Source organism: Anolis sagrei, chromosome 6 (genome assembly GCF_037176765.1).
Source record: "Anolis sagrei isolate rAnoSag1 chromosome 6, rAnoSag1.mat, whole genome shotgun sequence".
In the NCBI taxonomy this organism is placed as follows: Eukaryota; Metazoa; Chordata; class Lepidosauria; order Squamata; family Dactyloidae; genus Anolis; species Anolis sagrei.
Genome location: NC_090026.1, coordinates 106,314,844 through 106,334,999, shown reverse-complemented (window position 1 = coordinate 106,334,999; position 20,156 = coordinate 106,314,844). Strand labels below are relative to the sequence as shown.

At 40.4% G+C, this 20,156-nt stretch overlaps 1 protein-coding gene across 1 annotated transcript in view; it reads right to left on the bottom strand.

The window, feature by feature from the left end:
* Positions 1-229: 229 nt before the first annotated feature.
* Positions 230-20,156, bottom strand: part of LOC132778894 (macrophage mannose receptor 1-like) — a 55,279-nt gene continuing 35,352 nt past the window's right edge. The window contains exons 19-30 of the mRNA XM_067470321.1: positions 19,650-19,750; positions 18,983-19,125; positions 18,667-18,781; positions 18,099-18,241; positions 16,575-16,677; positions 15,851-16,083; positions 14,347-14,512; positions 13,740-13,886; positions 10,200-10,310; positions 9,078-9,257; positions 2,004-2,042; positions 230-909 (exon numbers count right to left, since the gene is read on the bottom strand). Of these exons, the coding sequence (XP_067326422.1) occupies positions 713-909; positions 2,004-2,042; positions 9,078-9,257; positions 10,200-10,310; positions 13,740-13,886; positions 14,347-14,512; positions 15,851-16,083; positions 16,575-16,677; positions 18,099-18,241; positions 18,667-18,781; positions 18,983-19,125; positions 19,650-19,750 (1,678 nt within the window). The 3' untranslated portion in view covers positions 230-712. The remainder of the gene's footprint in view (positions 910-2,003; positions 2,043-9,077; positions 9,258-10,199; positions 10,311-13,739; positions 13,887-14,346; positions 14,513-15,850; positions 16,084-16,574; positions 16,678-18,098; positions 18,242-18,666; positions 18,782-18,982; positions 19,126-19,649; positions 19,751-20,156) is intronic.

Genomic DNA, 20,156 nt, shown 5'->3' with positions numbered 1-20,156 from the left:
CTGTATACATCACACGAAAAACTCTTATGAAGTTAGCCATTGTGAGCTGTTCCCATTGAGTTCTTTTCCAAGAAAAGAAAAAGAAAAATGAGCCTTAATTTTATAAATCTAATTATTTTTAGTTTTTAAAAATATGTTTTATAACTTAAGTTTTCATTGAACAGCCGTACTGCAACCAGAACATTCTTCATTGTGAGCTTTGTTGCAGACTGAATGTGGTGCATACTACATACAACCTAAGGCTGATTTTCAGCAATCCTAGGGACTTCATGACCTTCAACACTGGGGGCAAAAAACCCTACCCAAATCCAGGTTCTTCCCATTTTGACAGAGGTCCCATACATATGTAACAGGTCATGGGGTGCAAAAGAGAAGCCCAATGCAGAGAAATCATCAATAGTGTGGTCCCAGAGACTTTGAAGAGCTATGATGAGTTTTAGGTGAAATGTTATTATATATATACATACAAACCCCTCCCCCCATGAGATGATAATATGGCTCTTCAGCACCTTGCGTAGGTACCGAAATTCTCATAATTCCCAGCAATTCCCCATCCTGTTGAAGAGAGTTACTGCTTAAATTGAGTATTTTCCAAATGGTTACTTATATGAATTCATAAACAATGCAATTTTTTTTTATTTAGATATCAATCCTACTGTGTTCAATGGGATTGCAGCAAAGACTTGCTAATCTCATGCTTTGTGTTCACAAATCATTCTTTGTCATTCTGGAGGATAATCACATTGTCCTCATCCAAGGCGTTTTCAAACCCAGCAGCATTTTGTTGTTGTTTTCTTTGTCTTTTGTAGAAAATATAGGCTGCAATGCCTGCACCGGTGAGGATCAGAATAACTAGGAAAACAACTATCACAGTTGTGCCATGTGGTTGTGCAGGAACCTCTGATTGTTCTATGGATGAAAAAAAATACATTCAAACCATTAAATATCTAATATAATTGTAAAATGCTGACCTCTTTATATCACATGTGAAAAACCTTTTTCCAGACAGATTAGCTATGATGCAGTATTTGGTGTACTTCAATGTGTGCACCAAAAGCTTAAACCCATACACGTCATCATAATTGGTGAAGGCAAAGAGATCACAACCTGCACATATAAAGGGGAAGATCTGGTACTGCTTGAAATATACACAGATTGCCCTTGGGGTTTCGTAGGTTTAGGTTGTGAAAGAATCTAGTACCAAAAATGTTGACTGATGCAGTGCAGCTGAACAACAACAACAACAACGATAATGGTAATAATAATAATAATAATAATAATAATAATAATAACACTCTCTCACTATTAAAAGAGAACAATACAATATACCAGGGCTTTTTCTACTTATGACCGCTTTCCTCCCATGAAATTTTCATGCAAACCCAGATGTCTAGGTATATCAAATAGATATAATTTTTTTTTTTACAAAATCTGATAATAAATCAGCATTTGCAAGTCTTGCTAATCAGGCCATTTTTTGTTTTTTGTGGAATACAGCTTAAGCATTTTCTGCAGAGTTCACTGTAAACACTGCATCTTGTTGCTAACAGATTTGTGTAAATGGGTGGCAATCAGAAACCTGTTACTGTTGCCAAACGTTTCATGACCCCAACACTGAGCTTAGGAGCAGTGCAATATACAACTTAAAACTTAAAACATATAAACATCAAAACAGAATTAAACCAGGGACTACAACAAATAGTCCAATCCATTAAAAAACAACGAAATCCATAAAAAATTCACACAAACCACAAATGTCCTCAAATCAAAAGCGTTTCTGTCTCATTCTCCTATTTACCACTTCTTTATTTATTAGAATACGGTATGTCAGTTTTGAGCATAACAATTAAGATGGATATCTTCTCTTTTTACTTTCTTTTCAGCTTTTCGCATAAACCATAGACTTTTTTTTCATGCAACAAAACCTCCTTTCTATTGTGAGTGGCATGAATCTTACAAATGTTGATCATTTGAACTGGACTGTTTTTAATAAATGGTCTTACCTTGATTTTCTATAGGCTGGTTAGTTGGTTCAATAGGAACTGTAAAATAATAAGAAAAGGAATCATGTTGCACTTTAGCTATCTTGCAGCAAAGTACACAGTTGTGAGACATTTCTAAAACAAATATTCCCAGCATAATAAAGGGAGAATAAAAGCACGAGGCCACTGTTTTCTTTAAATTCAAAATTCGGATCACTAGTTTCCACTAAGAACCATCTTTTAAGTTTAGCGCACATCAAAGGTTAATAAATGAGCCTATGCTTTGAATACACATTCATGCCGAGACCTCCTTGACTGGTGCAGCTCAGGACTTCATGGCCGCCATGACGACCATGGGGCTGTCACAAATTATATCTGGACCCACCCATCAGGCTGGACACACCCTCGACCTAGTTTTTGTAGCGGACAGTGGAATGATCAGAGTGGAAGAACAAAACATCCTTCCTGTGTCATGGTCTGATCATTATCTGGTCAGTTTTAGACTTTCTGCGACCCTTAACCTCCGCAGGGGTGGTGGACAAATTAAGATGGTCCGCCCCAGGAGACTGATGGATCCAGATGGTTTCCTGAGGACTCTTGGGGTTTTTCCTGCCATGGAGCCTGGCGATCCTGTCGACGCCTTGGTTGCTCTCTATAACGGGGAGATGACCAGGGCGATAGATACGATCGCACCCGAACGCCCCATCTCGTTGTGTCGAGACACACCATCTCCCTGGTTCACCAGGGAGTTGACTGTGATGAAACACACGAGAAGGGGGCTAGAGCGCAAATGGAGGAAATCTCGAAGCGTGTCTGACCAAGCGCGGGCTAAAGCCTCTCTCAAGGCATATTCCGTGGCTATACGGGTAGCCAGGGAATCCTTTACGACTACCCGTATAGCGTCTGCAGCAAATAGATCGCTGGAGTTGTTTTGGGTTGTCGGGGAACTCCTTCATCCTCCGGTGGTGGAGGAGTCCTTTGATGACCCAGCAACCCGGTGTCGCGAGTTCGCGCACCATTTCGCAGACAAGGTTGCTCAGATACGTCTTGAGCTGGACTCCAATTTTACCACAGTTCCAGGAGAGGTGATTGAGGCATCTGCTTGTCCAATTTTGTGGGATTCTTTTAGGCTTGTTCTTCCTGAAACCATGGAAGAGGTCCTTGGGGCTGTGAGGGCGACCACGTCAGCTCTAGACCCTTGCCCATCTTGGCTAATCAAATCTGCCAGGGAGGGGTTGGTAGATTGGTTTGTATTGATCATTAATGCATCGTTGGAACAGGGGGTTTTTCCATCTCAATTGAAACAGGCAGTGGTTCGCCCACTCCTCAAGAAGGTTTCCCTTGATTCCACGATGCTTAACAACTTCAGACCTATCTCCAACCTCCCTTTCTTGGGCAAGGTGCTGGAGCGGGTAGTCGCCTTCCAGCTTCAGGGTTTTCTAGATGACAACAACTACCTAGATCAGTCACAGTCTGGTTTCAGGCCTGGTCACGGCACCGAGACGGCCTTGGTCGCCTTGGTGGATGACCTCCGTAGAGAGCTAGACAGGGGGAGTGTGACCTTGTTGGTTCTCTTGGACATCTCAGCGGCTTTCGATACCATCGATCATGGTATCCTTCTGGGACGACTCTCTGGGATGGGTCTCGGGGGCACGGTTCTGTCGTGGCTCCGGTCCTTCCTGGAGGGCCGATTATTTATTTATTTATCGTGTCATCAGCAACCATTGTATTACAATTCTAACAGAGCAAAACAAACACACAGATTAAAAATGAAAAAGAAAGAAAAACACACAGATTTTGCAAATTTGGTAGTTGGTTAAATGTCCTTTGACCAGTATCTGGCCACTTGGAGTGCCTCTGGTGTTGCTGCAAGAAGATCGTCCATTGTGCATGTGGCAGGGCTCAGGTTGCATTTCAGCAGGTGGTCAGCGGTTTGTTCTTCTCCGCAGTCGCATGCCGAGGATTCCACCCTGTAGCCCCATTTCTTAAGATTGGCTCTGCATCTCGTGGTGCCAGAGCGTAGTCTGTTCAGCGCCTTCCAAGTCGCCCAGTCTTCTGAGTGCCCGGGGGGGAGTCTCTCATCTGGTATCACCCATGAATTGAGGTGCTGGGTTTGGGCCTGCCACTTTTGGACTCTCGCTTGCTGGGGTGTTCCAGCGAGTGTCTCTGTAGATCTAAGAAAACTATGTCTTGATTTAAGTCGTTGATGTGCTGGCTGATACCCAAACAGGGGATGAGCTGGAGATGACTCTGCCTTGGTCCTTTCACTATTGGCTGCTACTTCCCGGCAGATGTCAGGTGGTGCAATACCAGCTAAGCAGTGTAATTTCTCCAGTGGTGAGGGGCGCAGACACCCTGTGATAATGCGGCATGTCTCATTAAGAGCCACATCTACTGTTTTAGTGTGGTGAGATGTGTTCCACACTGGGCATGCATACTCAGCAGCAGAGTAGCATAGTGCAAGGCCAGATGTCTTCACTGTGTCTGGTTGTGATCCCCAGGTTGTGCCAGTCAGCTTTCGTATGATGTTGTTTCTAGCGCTCACTTTTTGTTTGATGTTCAGGCAGTGCTTCTTGTAGGTCAGTTCACGGTCCAAAGTGACTCCCAGGTATTTGGGTGTGTTGCAATGCTCCAGTGGGATTCCTTCCCAGGTAATCCTCAGAGCTCGGGATGCTTGTCTGTTCTTAAGGTGAAAGGCGCATGTCTGTGTTTTAGATAGATTAGGGATCAGTTGGTTTTCCCTGTAATAGGCAGTAAGAGCACCTAGAGCTTCGGAGACCTTCTGTTCTACCATCTCAAAGCTCCCTGCTTGAGCAGTAATGGCACGATCATCAGCATAGATGAAACTCTCTGTCCCTTCTGGCAGTGGCTGGTCATTTGTGTAGATGTTGAACATGGATGGAGCGAGCACGCTCCCCTGAGGCAGGCCGTTCTTCTGTTTCCACCATCTGCTTCTCTGGCCCTGGAACTCAACAAAAAAGCTCCTATTTTGTAACAGGTTTCCTATGAGGTGGGTGAGGTGATAGTCCTTTGTGATATTATACATTTTTCTCAGGAGGAGGCGGTGGTTCACAGTATCATAGGCTGCTGACAGGTCTATGAAGACAGCTCCTGTGATCTGCTGCCTTTCAAAACCATCTTCTATGTGCTGAGTAAGGTTCAACACTTGCGATGTGCAGCTTTTGCCTTTTCTGAAGCCAGCTTGCTGTGGGATCAGACATGGGTCTAGTTTTTCCATAATTCTATGCAGAATAAGTCTCTCCAGGACTTTGTAGAGGTGGCACAACAGGGAGATTGGTCTGTAGCTTTTTGGGTCATTGGAGGGCCGATCCCAGATGGTGAAGCTGGGAGATGCCTGCTCGGACCCCTGGCCTTTGACCTGTGGGGTCCCGCAAGGCTCTATTCTGTCTCCTATGCTCTTTAACATCTACATGAAACCGCTGGGAGAGGTCATCCGGGGTTTTGGAGTTAGGTGCCATCTCTATGCAGATGACACACAACTCTACTACTCCTTTCCACCTAATTCCAAGGAGGCCCCTCGAGTGCTGAACGAGTGCCTGGCCGCTGTGGCTATCTGGATGAGGAAGAACAAGCTGAAGATCAATCCCGACAAGACAGAGGTTCTCCTGGTCAATCGTAAACCGGATCGGGGTATAGGGTGGCAACCTGTGCTGGATGGGGTTACACTCCCCTTGAAAGCACAGGTCCGCAGCTTGGGAGTTCTCCTGGATTCATCACTTATGCTTGAGGCTCAGGCGTCGGCAGTGTCCGGGAGGGCTTTTGCACAACTAAGACTTATGCGCCAGCTGCGACCGTACCTTGCAAAGGCTGATTTGGCCGGGGTGGTCCATGCCTTAGTCACCTCCAGATTGGATTACTGTAATGCGCTCTACGTGGGGCTGCCCTTGAAAACGGCTCCGAAATTCCAACTGGTACAACGGGCGGCGGCCAGGATGTTAACTGGTGCTCCTTACAGAGAGAGGTCAACCCTCCTGTTCAAGGAGCTCCATTGGCTGCCATTTACCTACCGAACCCAATTCAAGGTGCAGGTATTAACCTACAAAGCCCTAAACGGTTTGGGACCTGCCTACCTTCGTGACCGCATCTCCGTTTATGAACCCACACGCTCCCTTCGGTCATCTGGAGAGGCCCTGCTTGCGATCCCACCTGCGTTGCAGGCGCGTTTGGTGGGGATGAGGGATAGGGCCTTTTCTGTGGTTGCCCCCCGACTTTGGAACGACCTCCCCAAAGACATTAGACTTGCACCCACGTTGGCAGTCTTTAGGAAGAATTTGAAGACCTGGCTATTCCGACGTGCCTTTCCAGAATAGGATAACCCAGCACTTCGTCCCAGTAGCACTTTATTAGAGTTTAAGACTCTCTGCACATGGCACTTGCCCAGAATCCCAATATACCTCCTGTCACACCCAGCACTTTTTTAACCTGTACCCATCATCGGCCCGGCCACGGTTTTTATTATGTAATAGTGTAATGTCTTGCTATTGCCTTTTTTTTTAATTTGCTTGTTGTGTATTGTTTGTGTTTTACTGCTGTTGTGTTGAGGCCTTGGCCTTTGTAAGCCGCATCGAGTCCCTCGGGAGATGCTAGCGGGGTACAAATAAAGTTTAATAATAATAATAATAATAAAATACACATATGGGATTGACAAAGCTAAAGACTTATCTTTAAAATAAAAAATACCTAAAAATCCTTCTAAGGGCAGATTCCTCTTGGATCTTTTGCCTGTCTGGAACCACCCTTAGAGGAACTGGGATTTTAAATTCCAGTTTCTCTGGGGATAGAGGCCACACAGCTGACCTAAACCCCAGGGTTTTGCAGGGGGGTGTCCAGATACTCAGCCCTGCTGATACGAGATAAGCAGGGGTGAGCATCATGGGCACTGCCAGCCTCCCCCTCCCCCATTTCTCCCTGCTCTTAGTGGGAGAAGACTCCACTCCAACAAGACCTGAAGCCTTTCTCCCTCGCTCCCTCTTCCCTTGGAAGAGCAGAAAGAGGGCTTTGGGTAGGGGAGGGGGATTTCTGCTCCAAGGCCTCTGTTTGATCTTCCAGGGAGGAGGAAGAAAGCCAAAGGCTTCAGGCTTAGTTCCAATCAAGGCTCCAGTAAGTTTGGGGGGTGGGGGAGGGAAGGCGCCAGGGAGGGAATCGAGATGGGGGGAGGGAAGGAAAAAGCATGTTTTTGGGAACGCAGGGTCACGCACACACAGGAAGATGCAGTTCTTTAGGCCACAAATGGGATAAAAGGGGAACTTTTTATTCTGAGGTTTCCCTCCTTTGTGGCGGTTCCTCCCATGTTTTCAGAGAACGTCATTTGGCCACCTTCTAGTTTGAACTGGTAGCTTCTGGAATAAAGCTACTGGATGGGCCCTAAGATGATCTCAAAATTATATAGAGTTTGAAGAGACATCAAGCACCATCTGTTTCACTCATTTGCTGCTCAGGAATACACAATGAAATCCCTCCTGATAGATGGATGTCCAGACATATTATCCTGCAATATTTTAAACTTAATAATACTAGTAGTACTAATTTATTACTAACAAAATATAACACATTATCCTTGTTCTTTGGTGTCTTAAAGGGTTCTTCTGCCTTCATCATCTCCTCTCCCCACCAAAAATATCCTTACGTAATGTTCCACTCACATGGTGCTTGGAAACACATGAAGCAGCAATAACCAATTATTTCCTAATATGGGGAGAGCGATAGCTTTAACCATTACTCTTTCATTTAAACTAGTGGTTCCCAACCTTTTTTTAAGCCAAGGCCCACTTGTACCAGGGCCCAATTTGAGCAGGGACAACTTGACCAGAGACCACTTTGGTCAGGGAACATTTTGATCAGGGACCAGACTCCAACATTAATACCCAAAGGGCAGGGCTCTGCAGAAAGGAGCAGAAATAAAATAAATAAAGAGGAAGGAGGTTTGCGGACCAGATTTTCATTCTCGTGGCCCACTGCTGGGCCGTGGCCCACAGGTTGAGAACTACTGATTTAAACTGAAGGATTTTGGCTTCCTAGTTGAGGAATTTGTTGGGTTTTTTTGAACTGTTGGAAAACATATGCCAAAAAGCATAGCTGTAAACGATCTGGAACAATAAAGCTAACAGGCAACAGTCTTAGATCAGTTTTAAAGGAGAACTATTGTTCAGAGGAGAACAGGGGCAATTCTAGTGTGAACTCTAAGGAGACCACGCCATTTGAAAAAGGAGAAATTGCCATTTCAGTTTGTCATTTCAAGAGACAGGACATGCATATTACAAAGTATGATTCAGTAATTAACCTCACAAGTGTTTTGGTGCACTGCTCTAAGTTTTCCAACAGTAGATATATGCCATGATTCCACCAAAACAGAGGCTGAATCTACACTGACCAATAATGCAGTTTGACCCATATAATAACGCAATTCAGTGCCGTTCAAACTGCATTATATGGCAATGTAGATCCAGCCATAAAAGAACAGTAAGAGTGAAAAAAAACACATTTTTGATTTCGTATTGGCTACTTTATGCTGTTCTCTGAGGTAAAAGGCAGAAGTAAAATCTCAAATATTTAGAATGTGGTAGGAATGCAACTCAGCAAAAAACAAAAGAAAATAAAAGGGTAGTTCGAGAGAAAAAAATTAATTCCTTTAGGGGAAATAACACAAAATATCATTGTCTATTGTAATTGTTGCTGGAGTCCCTGTATGAATTATTATATAAATGCAACTAAGATTTCCCTAAGTAGTCCACTGTTAAATGGGACACACCTTTCCCTTGTGTCCTCAGTCATCATGCTCATGTTGCTGTCATCACAATTCCCAGTCAATACTACAGGACCTAATTGATGATATTCTGAATGATTGAACCTCCCTTATTTTTCAACTGTTACTTCCATTGCTTTTTTCCTCTGCCACAGAAAATCAATAGAGGACAAGAATGTAAAACAGTCACACCATAATTTCTATCTACTAGTTTAAAGTGCCTTCATCTGGCTATGCCCTACTTTCATATGCCAGTTCAAGTCTAATCTCCAACAGGTTACTGCTTTGTGTCAGTTATTACTAAGTTCAGTATATAAAAATGTAAGACTTACTCTTTGGTGTTTTACAGATAAATCCCTTCTTTTCATACTTGCAGCCTTCACCATCCCATTCCCCATTGTAGCCACTCATAAAAATGCATTGACTAGAGAAGTGTGACATTTCCGGCCTAGGTGTTCCATTTTTCCAGTTTACAAAATCCAACTCGGTGTTGTCTAGCCAAATCCATTCTCCTAATTATAAAAAGAATGACCAAAAAGGAAAATGAAATCACATTAGATGTAAATGGATATTGACCATTATTTTTAAATGATACATCAACTTATTTCTTCTCATTTTTTTTTATTGTGGGCAATGTGTGTTGTGTTTGTGTATGTGTGCGTTTGTAAGGAAGACAGGGAGATCATTCACACTGCAGAATTATAGCTGTTTGACACCACTTTAACTGCCGAGACTCCATTTTCTAGAAGTCTAGGATGTGTAGTTTGTTGTGGCACCAGAGTTGTTTGACAGAAAAGAGTTCTCACAAAAGTGAGGATTCCTCAGCAGACATGCACCTAATGCAATTTTAATTTAAATGTTTATTTTAATTGTATATTGTTTTTAAGGCACTGAACTATTGCCAGTATTTCAGGGTTGAAAAAGGTGGGATATAAATATAGTAAATAAATGAATGGTGTACATATTGTGCAATGAAACTTATGTTGGCTGCTATGGAGAATGTGCTCATGTGAACTGACCAGATTTATTTTGAGCATCCTTTTGTATAAGTCAACTAAATATGTTAGTAGTTTTTTTGCAAACATTTTTAATGGTAGTTTTCTCCCATTAGATCTAAAACTGCCCTGATGCCTGTGGATAGATTTAGGAGGCAGAATAATCACTGAAATGGCTTGTGCTAGAAAATAGAGAAACCTTTACAGTGACCCAAACTGCAAGTGGCAGTATGGTAAAATTGGTTTATGTATCATCAACACCACTACTACTGTGGCAATATTAAGAGGCAAGATAGAACTTTTAAAAATAAATGAGGTTTCCTTTGAATATTTGGTGAGAAACCAAGACTAAACTGGAGTAAAATTCCTAGCACAATTCTATCAACAAAATGTGCATCACATTTTAACATTTGTTGGCACAGATAAATATTGAAATGTGAAATTTTAATTTTTAATTACCATCCACATTTTTAAATAACCCTATCCAAAAGCTCGTAGTAGAGAGATGTGCGGTGTGTTCCAGCAAAAAATTCATTTCAGCTGCATTTTCTATGGAAGCCAAAGTGCCACCTGAGAAAGAACAGAAAGAAGTTATTTATTCATATTTTTAAATTAAAAGACTTTTTAAAATAAAAATCTCCAAAAGTCCTTTTAAGATGATCCTAAAATTATATAGAGTTTGAAGATCATTTGGTTCAATCACTTGCTGCTCAGGAATACATGATGAAAGCCCTCCTGACAGATGGATGTCCAGCCATATAATCCTGTAAAATTTTAAACTTAAATAAATAATAAAATAATTTATTTTATTACTCACAAAATATAACACATTATCCTTGTTAATGTCTAAAAGGGCTCTTATGCCCTCATCTCACCCCACCAAAGAAAATCCTTATGTCATCTGCTCAGGTGATGTTTGGAAAGAAATGGAGCAGCAATAACCAATTATACAGGGCAAATATACAGAAAGCACTCCAAGCATATCTACATTCCAGAGAACCTGATGAAACTGATGAAAAAAACAGAACAAATATTTATCCTGCCTATCTTCGTGACTGCATCCCCCCTATGAACTGGCGTGGGCTTTAAGATCTGCTGGGAAGGCCCTTCTCTCGGTCCCGCCACCATCTCAAGTCATTGGTTGATGAACGCAATTTTACTGAGTCTTAGTTGTTGTTTTTTATGCCTATATGTTTTACTTTATTGTATTTTATATTGCATTTTTAATGTTCTGTTTTTAGACACTTTGTGCTGTGTATAAGCCACACCAACTCCCTTTGTGCTGTGTAAAAGCCGAACCACCAACAACAACAAAGTTGTTGCTGTTGCTACTGCTGCTGTTGTTGTTGTTGTTATCATCATCATCATTATTATCATTATTGTTATATCATCTATCATGAATAATTTAGATTCAATAGAACTTGGAGATTTTTTTTTGTTATGATTCAGGTCCATTCTGGTTGAACCAGTAAGCAGTGCTAGGAGCTGTCATTCATTGTTATGGCCATCAGACTATGAAATTCCTTGCTATTGTCCACTAAGTTTTCGATATTTACATGAAACCAGTGGAATGATTTGTCCAGAATTGTGGTGCTAGATTTCTTCAAGATGATGACAAATACCCATCTATATTACTCCAGTTATTGAATCACTGTCCAGATAAAAATGAATGAGGGATTAAGTGTGGATGAACAAGTTGAAGCACCGTCTAGACAAGACAGAATTTTTTATTATTATTAAAAAACACAAGATGGAATTGGGACTGCAGCCTGTTCTGGAGGTTTGTTGTATGGGGTTGCTCTCTGTTTGGAAGATCTTGGTGTTTTTTGTTTTGTTTTGTTTAAATCACATTTATTGGAGTCCTTGTTGTGTGCCTTCCAGTCATTTCTTTAAGGTGATCCTATTATGGGCTTTTCTTGGCAAGAGTTATTCCTCTGAGGCTGAGAGAGTTAACTCAAGATAACGCAACAAATTTCCATGGCTGACCAGGGATTCAAAGCATGTCTCTCAGGCCCTTTCTTATTTATTTAAAGCATTTATATTCCACTCTTCTCACCTGGAAGGGGACTCAGAGCAGAGCACAACATAAATATGGCAACATTCAATGCCAGAATAAAATCAAACTATAAATATACATAAACATTAAAAGCAATTGTATACACTTTAAAATCAAGTTGTTAAAAAAACCCTCAAATCACCCATACTGGATTATTACCTTATAGCACTGTCCCAAAGGCTTGGTCTCACAGCCAAGTTTTTACCATTTTTCTGAAGGCCAGGAGGGAGGGGGCTGATCCAATCTCGCCAGGGAGTAAGTTCCATAGCTGAGGGGCAATCACTGAGAAGGCCCTCTCTCTTATCCCTGCCAATCACACCTGTGATGGTGGCAGAACCAAGAGCAGGGCCTCCCCGGAGGATCTTAGTCTCTGCGGAAATTTGTAAAGGGAACCACCATATAAACCACTTCCATATAAAATCCAGATTATCAGCTTTGATAACATGAATTATATGGCAGTGTAGAAAGACCTTCAGAGCTCTAGTCCAATGCTCAAACCAGCTCTCATCCTTGCTAAGTAGAAAAATAATAAATACACGTAGTGGATAAATAATAATATGAAGAATGCTTGCTATTTCTAAAGTAGAAGGAATAAAAATTAAATCATTCATATATCAGATAAGTGATGACATTGCTCAATTTGAAATAGGGGCTTCAAATTTCTTTTTTAAAAATAATCTTTATTGAGAGTTTTAAAAAATATATAGTTAAAAGAAAGAATAGTATTGTTAGGGTAAAACGGGGTAGGGGTGTGTAGGGATGGTTTTCTAGTTTAGAAGGGGGAAGGGGAAAATGGAAGAGAATGTTGTCTTCCAATCTTCTTAGCGTTGATTTCCTATCTTAAGTGTCTTTTGGTTTCTATGCTACATTTCCCCTCTTCCCTGCTCCAGTTTGAGTGTCAAATTCATTCTACCGCTTCATGATTGTCTTATGTTGGTTCTCTTCTTTGAAAGCCTTCGACAATACAGGTCTAACTTTATTTGCAGGTCCACCACATGATAAAAGGTTCATTCTTGGGCTCCACATTTCCAACATTTGTTCTGTGTGTTCTTATACATGGTTCCTAGTTTTTGTGGAGTCATGTACCAATGGTACATCATTTTATATCAGTTTGCATTGCATATGTATACTTCAATCTTTTGTTCCACATTTGCTCCCATTCATCTAAACTTATGGACCAGCCAATATTAGTGGCCCATTTTATCATACAGGTTTTTTTTTTACTAATTCTATTTCAGTGGACCATTCTAATAATTAGTTGTAAATTTATGTTATTTTTTTCTGCTTGAATCACTCTGTCCAAGAAGGTATCTTTGTTATTAAATCCTAACTTCTTGTCTTTATTATAATATTCTCTTAATTATATAAGTTGAAACTAGGAAATGTTTGGGTTTTTTTGGTTTAGCTCTTGTGATTTCATCTGGAAAGATCTATTTTGTTTTTCTCAAAATTTCCTTGTAAGTAGGCCACTTTGCCCAACCTAGTAATATTCTTTGTCTTGCTTCCAACGGAATTACCCATAGTGAAGTTTGTTGGTAAATATTTCCTTTATAACTTTCCCATATTCTGATTAGCGCAGATCTTACAAAGCGATTGCCAAAGTTTTTCTCAATTTTCATTTTATCGTACCATAGAGATGAATGCCACCCTGCCCTTAAGTCAAATCCTTCCAAGTGTTAACAGTTTCTCTCTTTTCAACGTAATACAATCTTTAATTCATGTTAATCTACAGGCCTCATAATATAGTGTTAGGGGATTCAAATTTCATTGGGGAACAGTAAAAGTAGAAGAAGACAATGCAGGATGAGAATGGAGGAGATGCAGAATGAGAGGCATATCTTTAAAATATTTTTTATAATAAATTGTAAAAAGTACAAATCATTTATCAGTTCCCTAGCATAAAACACTATTGTTCATATGATCGAATTTAAATAATGACTCACCTAAATAAGTACATCCCATGGCTGCCTCAGCCCAAGTTGTACGGCTTGGATTTATGTAATAGCAATGAGCCTGAAAAGGAATCCAATAAAGGCGGGATTCTTTTGAACATCTTCCTGGGGTTTCAGGAGCCTCTGTTGGAAGTATACCTATAACAAAACATATTTTAAAAGAATCATTTTATAGACCGTTATAGAAACATTTTACTAACATAGTTCTTTCTCCCTTCTTGTGTTTCTTTTTTTCTTTGTCATACTGAGACCCTTCTTTGTCTATTTCTTTATGCATTTAAAGGGAGCCCCTGGTGGTGCAATGGGTTAAAACCTTGAGACAGCAGGACTGCTGACCGACAGCTCAGCAGTTCGAATCCAGGGAGAGTGGTCTGAGCTCCCTCTATCAAATGCAGCTCTCCATGTGGGGACATGAGACAAGCCTCCCTTACTTACTTACTTACTTTACTTACTTACAAGCCTCCCACAAGGATGGTAAATCATCAAAACATCTGGCTGTCCCCTGGGCAACGTCCTTGCAGACGGCCAATTCTCTCACAAGTTTCTCAAGTTGCTCCTGACATGAAAACAAATGCATTTAAAGATCTAACAATCTTACCATGATACTTCTCACAGACAGAAAAATACATTTCATTGCAAGTGCCTGTTTTCCAGTGACCATCGAGGTCCAAGTAGACACAGGCAATTTTCTCTTTCGGCTCTTCGGCAGCCCAGGTGGTATATTTCAGTCTCCAACCGTTTATCCATTTGTATTGATCATTGGTCTACAAGTATAATACATATAGAAGTTCACTTTGCCTTAGAGAAAGGACTTTTGGTTGATTTAAAAAAAATGGGGACACTAAATATCAATAGGATTAATTCTTCTGCCTCCTTGTTTAATGTCTTAAAGATTTAAGGTAGGTTAGACAGAGGAAGAGGTACATATGCCTGTTCTACATATGTGTAGATTTCCCAGGCTCAGCCAAGCCTTCAAATGCAAATGAAGGTGGTCAGTTGAAACATTCACACCTAGCTCAAGCAGAGCTAGCTCTTGGCCCCACCCCAGTCATTCCACAGATACATAAACCCTTTGTCCTAGTTCCAACAGACCTCACTACCTCTGAGGATGCTTGCCATAGATGCAGGCGAAACGTCAGGAGAAATGCCTCTAGAACATGGCCATAAAGCCCGAAAAATCTCAGAAGAACCGATCTGAGGTAAGTTAGACAAAGGAAGAGGTACATATGCCTGTTCTACATATGTGTTAACAAAACTATCAAAATCCATAATTTTGCCCCCTAAACCTGTCCCCAACTTATATATGAGGCCTTAACATATATGGTATGTTATAAATACCTTGTAAATTTCTGAAATTGAATTGTCTCAACTCAACCAATTGGATCAGCTGCTAGTACTATATCCTCAGCATACAGAAGTGTGTGTTGTACTTCCTTGTTATGAGAGGGTACTGGGGAATAATAAGAAATGACCGACCATATATGGGAATGGGTATGTGACTGAGCAGAGAACAACTGCTGGGCAGTTGTGGTTGGCAATGGAGAAGCTGTGGTTAGAAAGTTGGGTAAAAGAGGCCAACAGCCAGCTAGCACTTGGTAAACAAGTGATTGCTGCAAGTTTCCAGGACATGTACTCAATAGAGTAAATCCTGCTTAAGCTTCTACAGCCAATAATAAGACAATGCTTGATAACAGACCAATGAATAGATAAAACAGACGTGTTAAGGGACCAATAGAGAAAAGCTTGTTTGAGCCACCTGAAACCTATAAAAGGGTATGACACTGCTGCGTCGGTGTGACAGTTGTTTTACTGCATGAGCAGGCTGTTCACCTTTGCTAGCAAATAAACTTGGTTGCTTTCACCTGGTCCAGCTCATCTTGTCTTCTCTCTCCTGCACCCCTCAATCCTGGTGACAGACAGCGGGAAAGGACCCTTGCTGTCTCCCTTCAGTTATATAGGTTGTTAATACAGTACATTAAATAAACGGTATATAATAATGTAATTTACTCTAAATAAAGTCTCTAGCATTATCTTCTCAGATTTTCTAACCAACTGTTCTGAATACAACCCCTTGATGTGGGTGAAGAACATTTTGTTCTTACCAGCTTGCTGTTTAGACCAATCCACACAGGCTCCTTATATTTTAACACTTGTAGCCATAAAAATGACTGGATATAAGGATTTAATATGCTGGCAAGTTCTGATTTTTCAGATTGACATTTTTTTCTTGCTTCTTCCCATGTCATTTTGGGACTAACAACAGAATAGCTGCTATTGTCATAAACTGTATATCCAGAGGGCGGAAGTGTTGTTTCGGGGAGAGGTAACATAGTATCTATAGCAAATGAATAAAAGGAAAAGGGAAAAAAATAATTCAAATTGCTTACAGTCTTTAAAAATATGAATGGATATAATTTCACACTGAAATTATGACTCTACTGTCTCCTAAGATCCAGCAGCTCAAAGTCCTAAAGTCTGAAAAAAAGGGTAAAATCCTTTAACTTGAGAGAACATATAAGCTTCACCAAAGGATAAACATTCAATCCAAGTAAAAAATAGGTCCTGGGCCAAATTACAATATTGATTTTATGAACAGTCCTCAAAAAAGGCCAGTTAAATGCCTAACATGAAGTCTACAGGTCTATTTAAAATCCCTGTAACTTTTTAAAAGAGAAGTTAGATTGTTAATCAATTGGGTTCTTCATCACTACACTTCTAAGAAAAGCCCTGTTTCTCATAAATAACGGTGGTGCCAGCAAATGGGATATCTGAAACAACATAGGTAAGGGGGAAACCTATCACAAATAGATCTCTTTTAAAACTTACCAGTTTTCCTTTGACAGACATAGCCTTTCTTATTATAACATTTTCCATTTCTCCAATGTCCTACCATTTTTTCAGGCATTTTCATCATAAAAACACAATCACCCTAGGGAATGAACAAGAGTTACTTTGGTTATTGGGTTTACTATCTAATTAGGTTAATTGCCCTGCTTCAGTTTTGATGCTGTAAATATCAGATGAGTTGTAAGTCACATCTCGTTATTGACCGTATGGACTACTATAATTCACTATGAGTCTCCATCATTTAAGTAAGTAAGTAAACTTTATTACAGTCAATGACCAGATCATAACAGGGGGACCCAGTCCCGCACATCCACATCAAACCCAAGAGGTTATATACTTTAGACTTCAACAAATTTTAAAATCTAAGCTAAAAATCACATACAAGTAATTAAAACCCAACTCAACCCATGAGATCATCCAAAGGTAGTCTAAAGAGAGGTAGTCTAAATCATTTGTTGAACTCTTTCTAGGATGGGATTGGGAATACTGACACTGCCTAAAAATAACATAGTGAGAATATAGTGGGAACAAGGGAAAGCAGCTGGTTTTGACCAATACCCTAGAACAGTGGTGGTGAACCTATGGCACACGTGCCAGAAGGGGTACACAATACCCTCTCTCCTGGCATGTGCTCATCGCCCAACCTCACTCACTATCCCACCCCACTTGCCCCTTGCTTGCCTGCACCCTGCTCGCTTGCCCATTTGCCCGCCCTCCCTTGCTCACTCACCCGCTTGCTTGCCCACCTGCCCCCTGCTCACTTGCTCACTCATTTGCCCACCCCCTTGTTCACTTGCCCACCCCCTGCTTGCCCACTTGCTCACCCCTGCCACTCACTAGCTTGATTGCACCCTGGCTGCTCATCCCCATGGGATCATCCCCCTCCCCCACTCACAACCTCCCTGAATGCCCCAGTTTTGGGCACTCCGTCTCTAAAAGGTCCACCATCACTGCCCTAGAAATACCGTCATTCAGAGACCTTTTAGAGTCATTTAACTTGATAAATGCTGACAGTTGACTTATGAATCAGATGTGATATGAAGTTCATACCAAAATCGAGATTACTGACACAAAACAGGTCCAGCGGATCGAGATACAAACATTTGCCTATTTCAATAAAACATTTCAGATGTTTTCTTCTCACTTTGTGAGACTTTGAACAATGTTTATTATATTTTGCATTTTGGAATTCTACACCCGTAAACAACCCCCCCCCCCCAACACTATTGTTTGAAGACCTTTGTGTAAAATCCAGTCATTTCTGGGTTTTGTTTTATCTTTAAAAATAGAGGGTCAGGGCATATCTGGTTTTTCTAAAGAAGGGGTTTGTCCCCAAAAGAAAAAAAAGTGACATGCTTTGGGAAGAGAGGGAAGATGATCTCTCTCTCTTTTTCCCTGGGAACAGCTGGAAAAGCATAAACAAGATTTTGACCCAGGAACACAAGATCAAGAAGATATGCTGCATCCAGCAAAGGATGGGAGGATGTTTTAGGTACAACTCACATCAGACCTTGGGAAATATTTGTTCCAGTTTGTATAGTAGACACCACTTCCATCTGTCCATAGGAAACTACGCTCTGTATTAATATCATTCAGTCCAATCCAGAGTTCAGTTGAAATACTTTTCAAAAGCAATATAAGGAAAGCTGAGTAACAACAGAGAAATAGTTTATCATAAAGCATTTGGCAACTATGTGTCTTCCATCTGCAAGTGAACAATATATGATATAATTAATTCAACTGGATATATTTTATCCATTTTTAAAGAAAAAAATGTTTCATGTGGGGATGGAAAGTTGCAACCTTCCGCATCGAGGGACTCCAGCCTCAATCAATCATGGCCAGGTTTGCAAATGGTGGCTGATTATATTGACTGTGGTTCAAGAATATCTAGAAGGCCACGGGTTCCTCATCTTTACTAGAATGTAACAGAAGCAAATGAAAAGTTTACTTGAACAATCTGGCAAAAGGGCCACTAAGGCCAGCAGACTTTTTTCCGTTCCTGGGAAGATCACAAAGATCTTTAAAATCGTTAAGCCTATGTGAATCTGTTTTAATGAATCAAACACACCTTGAACAGCTTTGTTTGGTATAGAGGCTAGGTTTCCTCCTTGGGATTTGCAATGGGTGCGCGCAGCAGACCAGTTTTTCCTTTCTTCTTCATGAAAGCCAAATATTCGGAAGCACTGCAGACAAAAGACAAATACTCTCTGTTAATCGTGTCAAAAATCAAAATCAATATTGATATCATCCATCATGAAATGATATTAGTATAGCAGAGGCAGATAATTAACAGTTTATCAATTCATATTTTTTAAAATATCATACATATTGCAGTATTTTTTTAAAAAATTGGTTCATTAGGCTAGTTCTTATGACTGTATTACCTTGTTATCAAACAAATGCCAGCCTTGTGCACACCCTCCAAGAGGCTCAGGTGATGTTGGAAGAACAGTTGAAGCAACAGAACGATTGTGCCTCTCACAGATGAAGCCATTCTCTGCACCACAGTTTATATCGTTCCATAAGCCTGCGCAGAGACAGATTTTATCCAGTGATAAGTTCCTTCTTACAAACAATGGTGTTTCAAGTATATGTTACAGATAAAATTATAACAACACTAACGGTAGCAACAAAACCTATATGGGAATCATATCTTGTGTAGAAACATACTTGCTCTGTATAATATACACACCAATACATGTATTATTTTAATGCTTTTGATCCCATGTAAGGTGAAAATGGGATCTTATTTATTCATATATATTTATACGTATGGGTGAAATAATGATTTTGTTTTTGAATCCAGTACACTCCAGATGTCATTATATATGGAACAAAACTATTAAAATAAGTTTAAATTAAGGCCAACTCATTTTAATGGATCTAATAGTTATGCCTAACCAAAATTTCAGGGATTTCAGCAGATTTCCTCTAAGTATGACTAAATAGGAAACCACACTAGTGTGTGATAAATTTTCTATGTATTTATTATTATTTTGCCCCACTCCCGCACATACTCATACTCAAATTGTCCATAGTTATGCTACTTGCCTGTACTACTGTACATAACCACACAATGTTCATCTTCATTTGCAAAGTTGGGTTCATTGGGGCTCCAGGCTGCATACGTCACCGGAGATCCATCTATCCAACTAAAGAAAATTACAAAACAATATTAGACAGAACCATGTTGCTAGTAGTTTACAGTACTATTCTATTATCAGGGCGGAGGGCAAAAGGGGGCCTTTTTTGGGGAGGTGTGTGTGAATGAGTTAAACTATTTTCCCTGTTATTCCACCCACCCTTGTCACTGTGAGAAGTGTTTTTTAAATTATTTATTCCCAATGTATACAATAGCATAGTAAAATGGTGTCCTTTATATATACCGTATATACTCGAGTATAATCCGACCCGAATATAAGCCGAGGCATCCCATTTTCCCACTAAAAACTAGTAAAACATATTGACTCAAGTATAAGCTGAGGGTGGGAAATGCAGCAGCTATTGGTAAATTTCAAAATAAAAATATATACCAGCAAAATTACATTAACTGAGGCA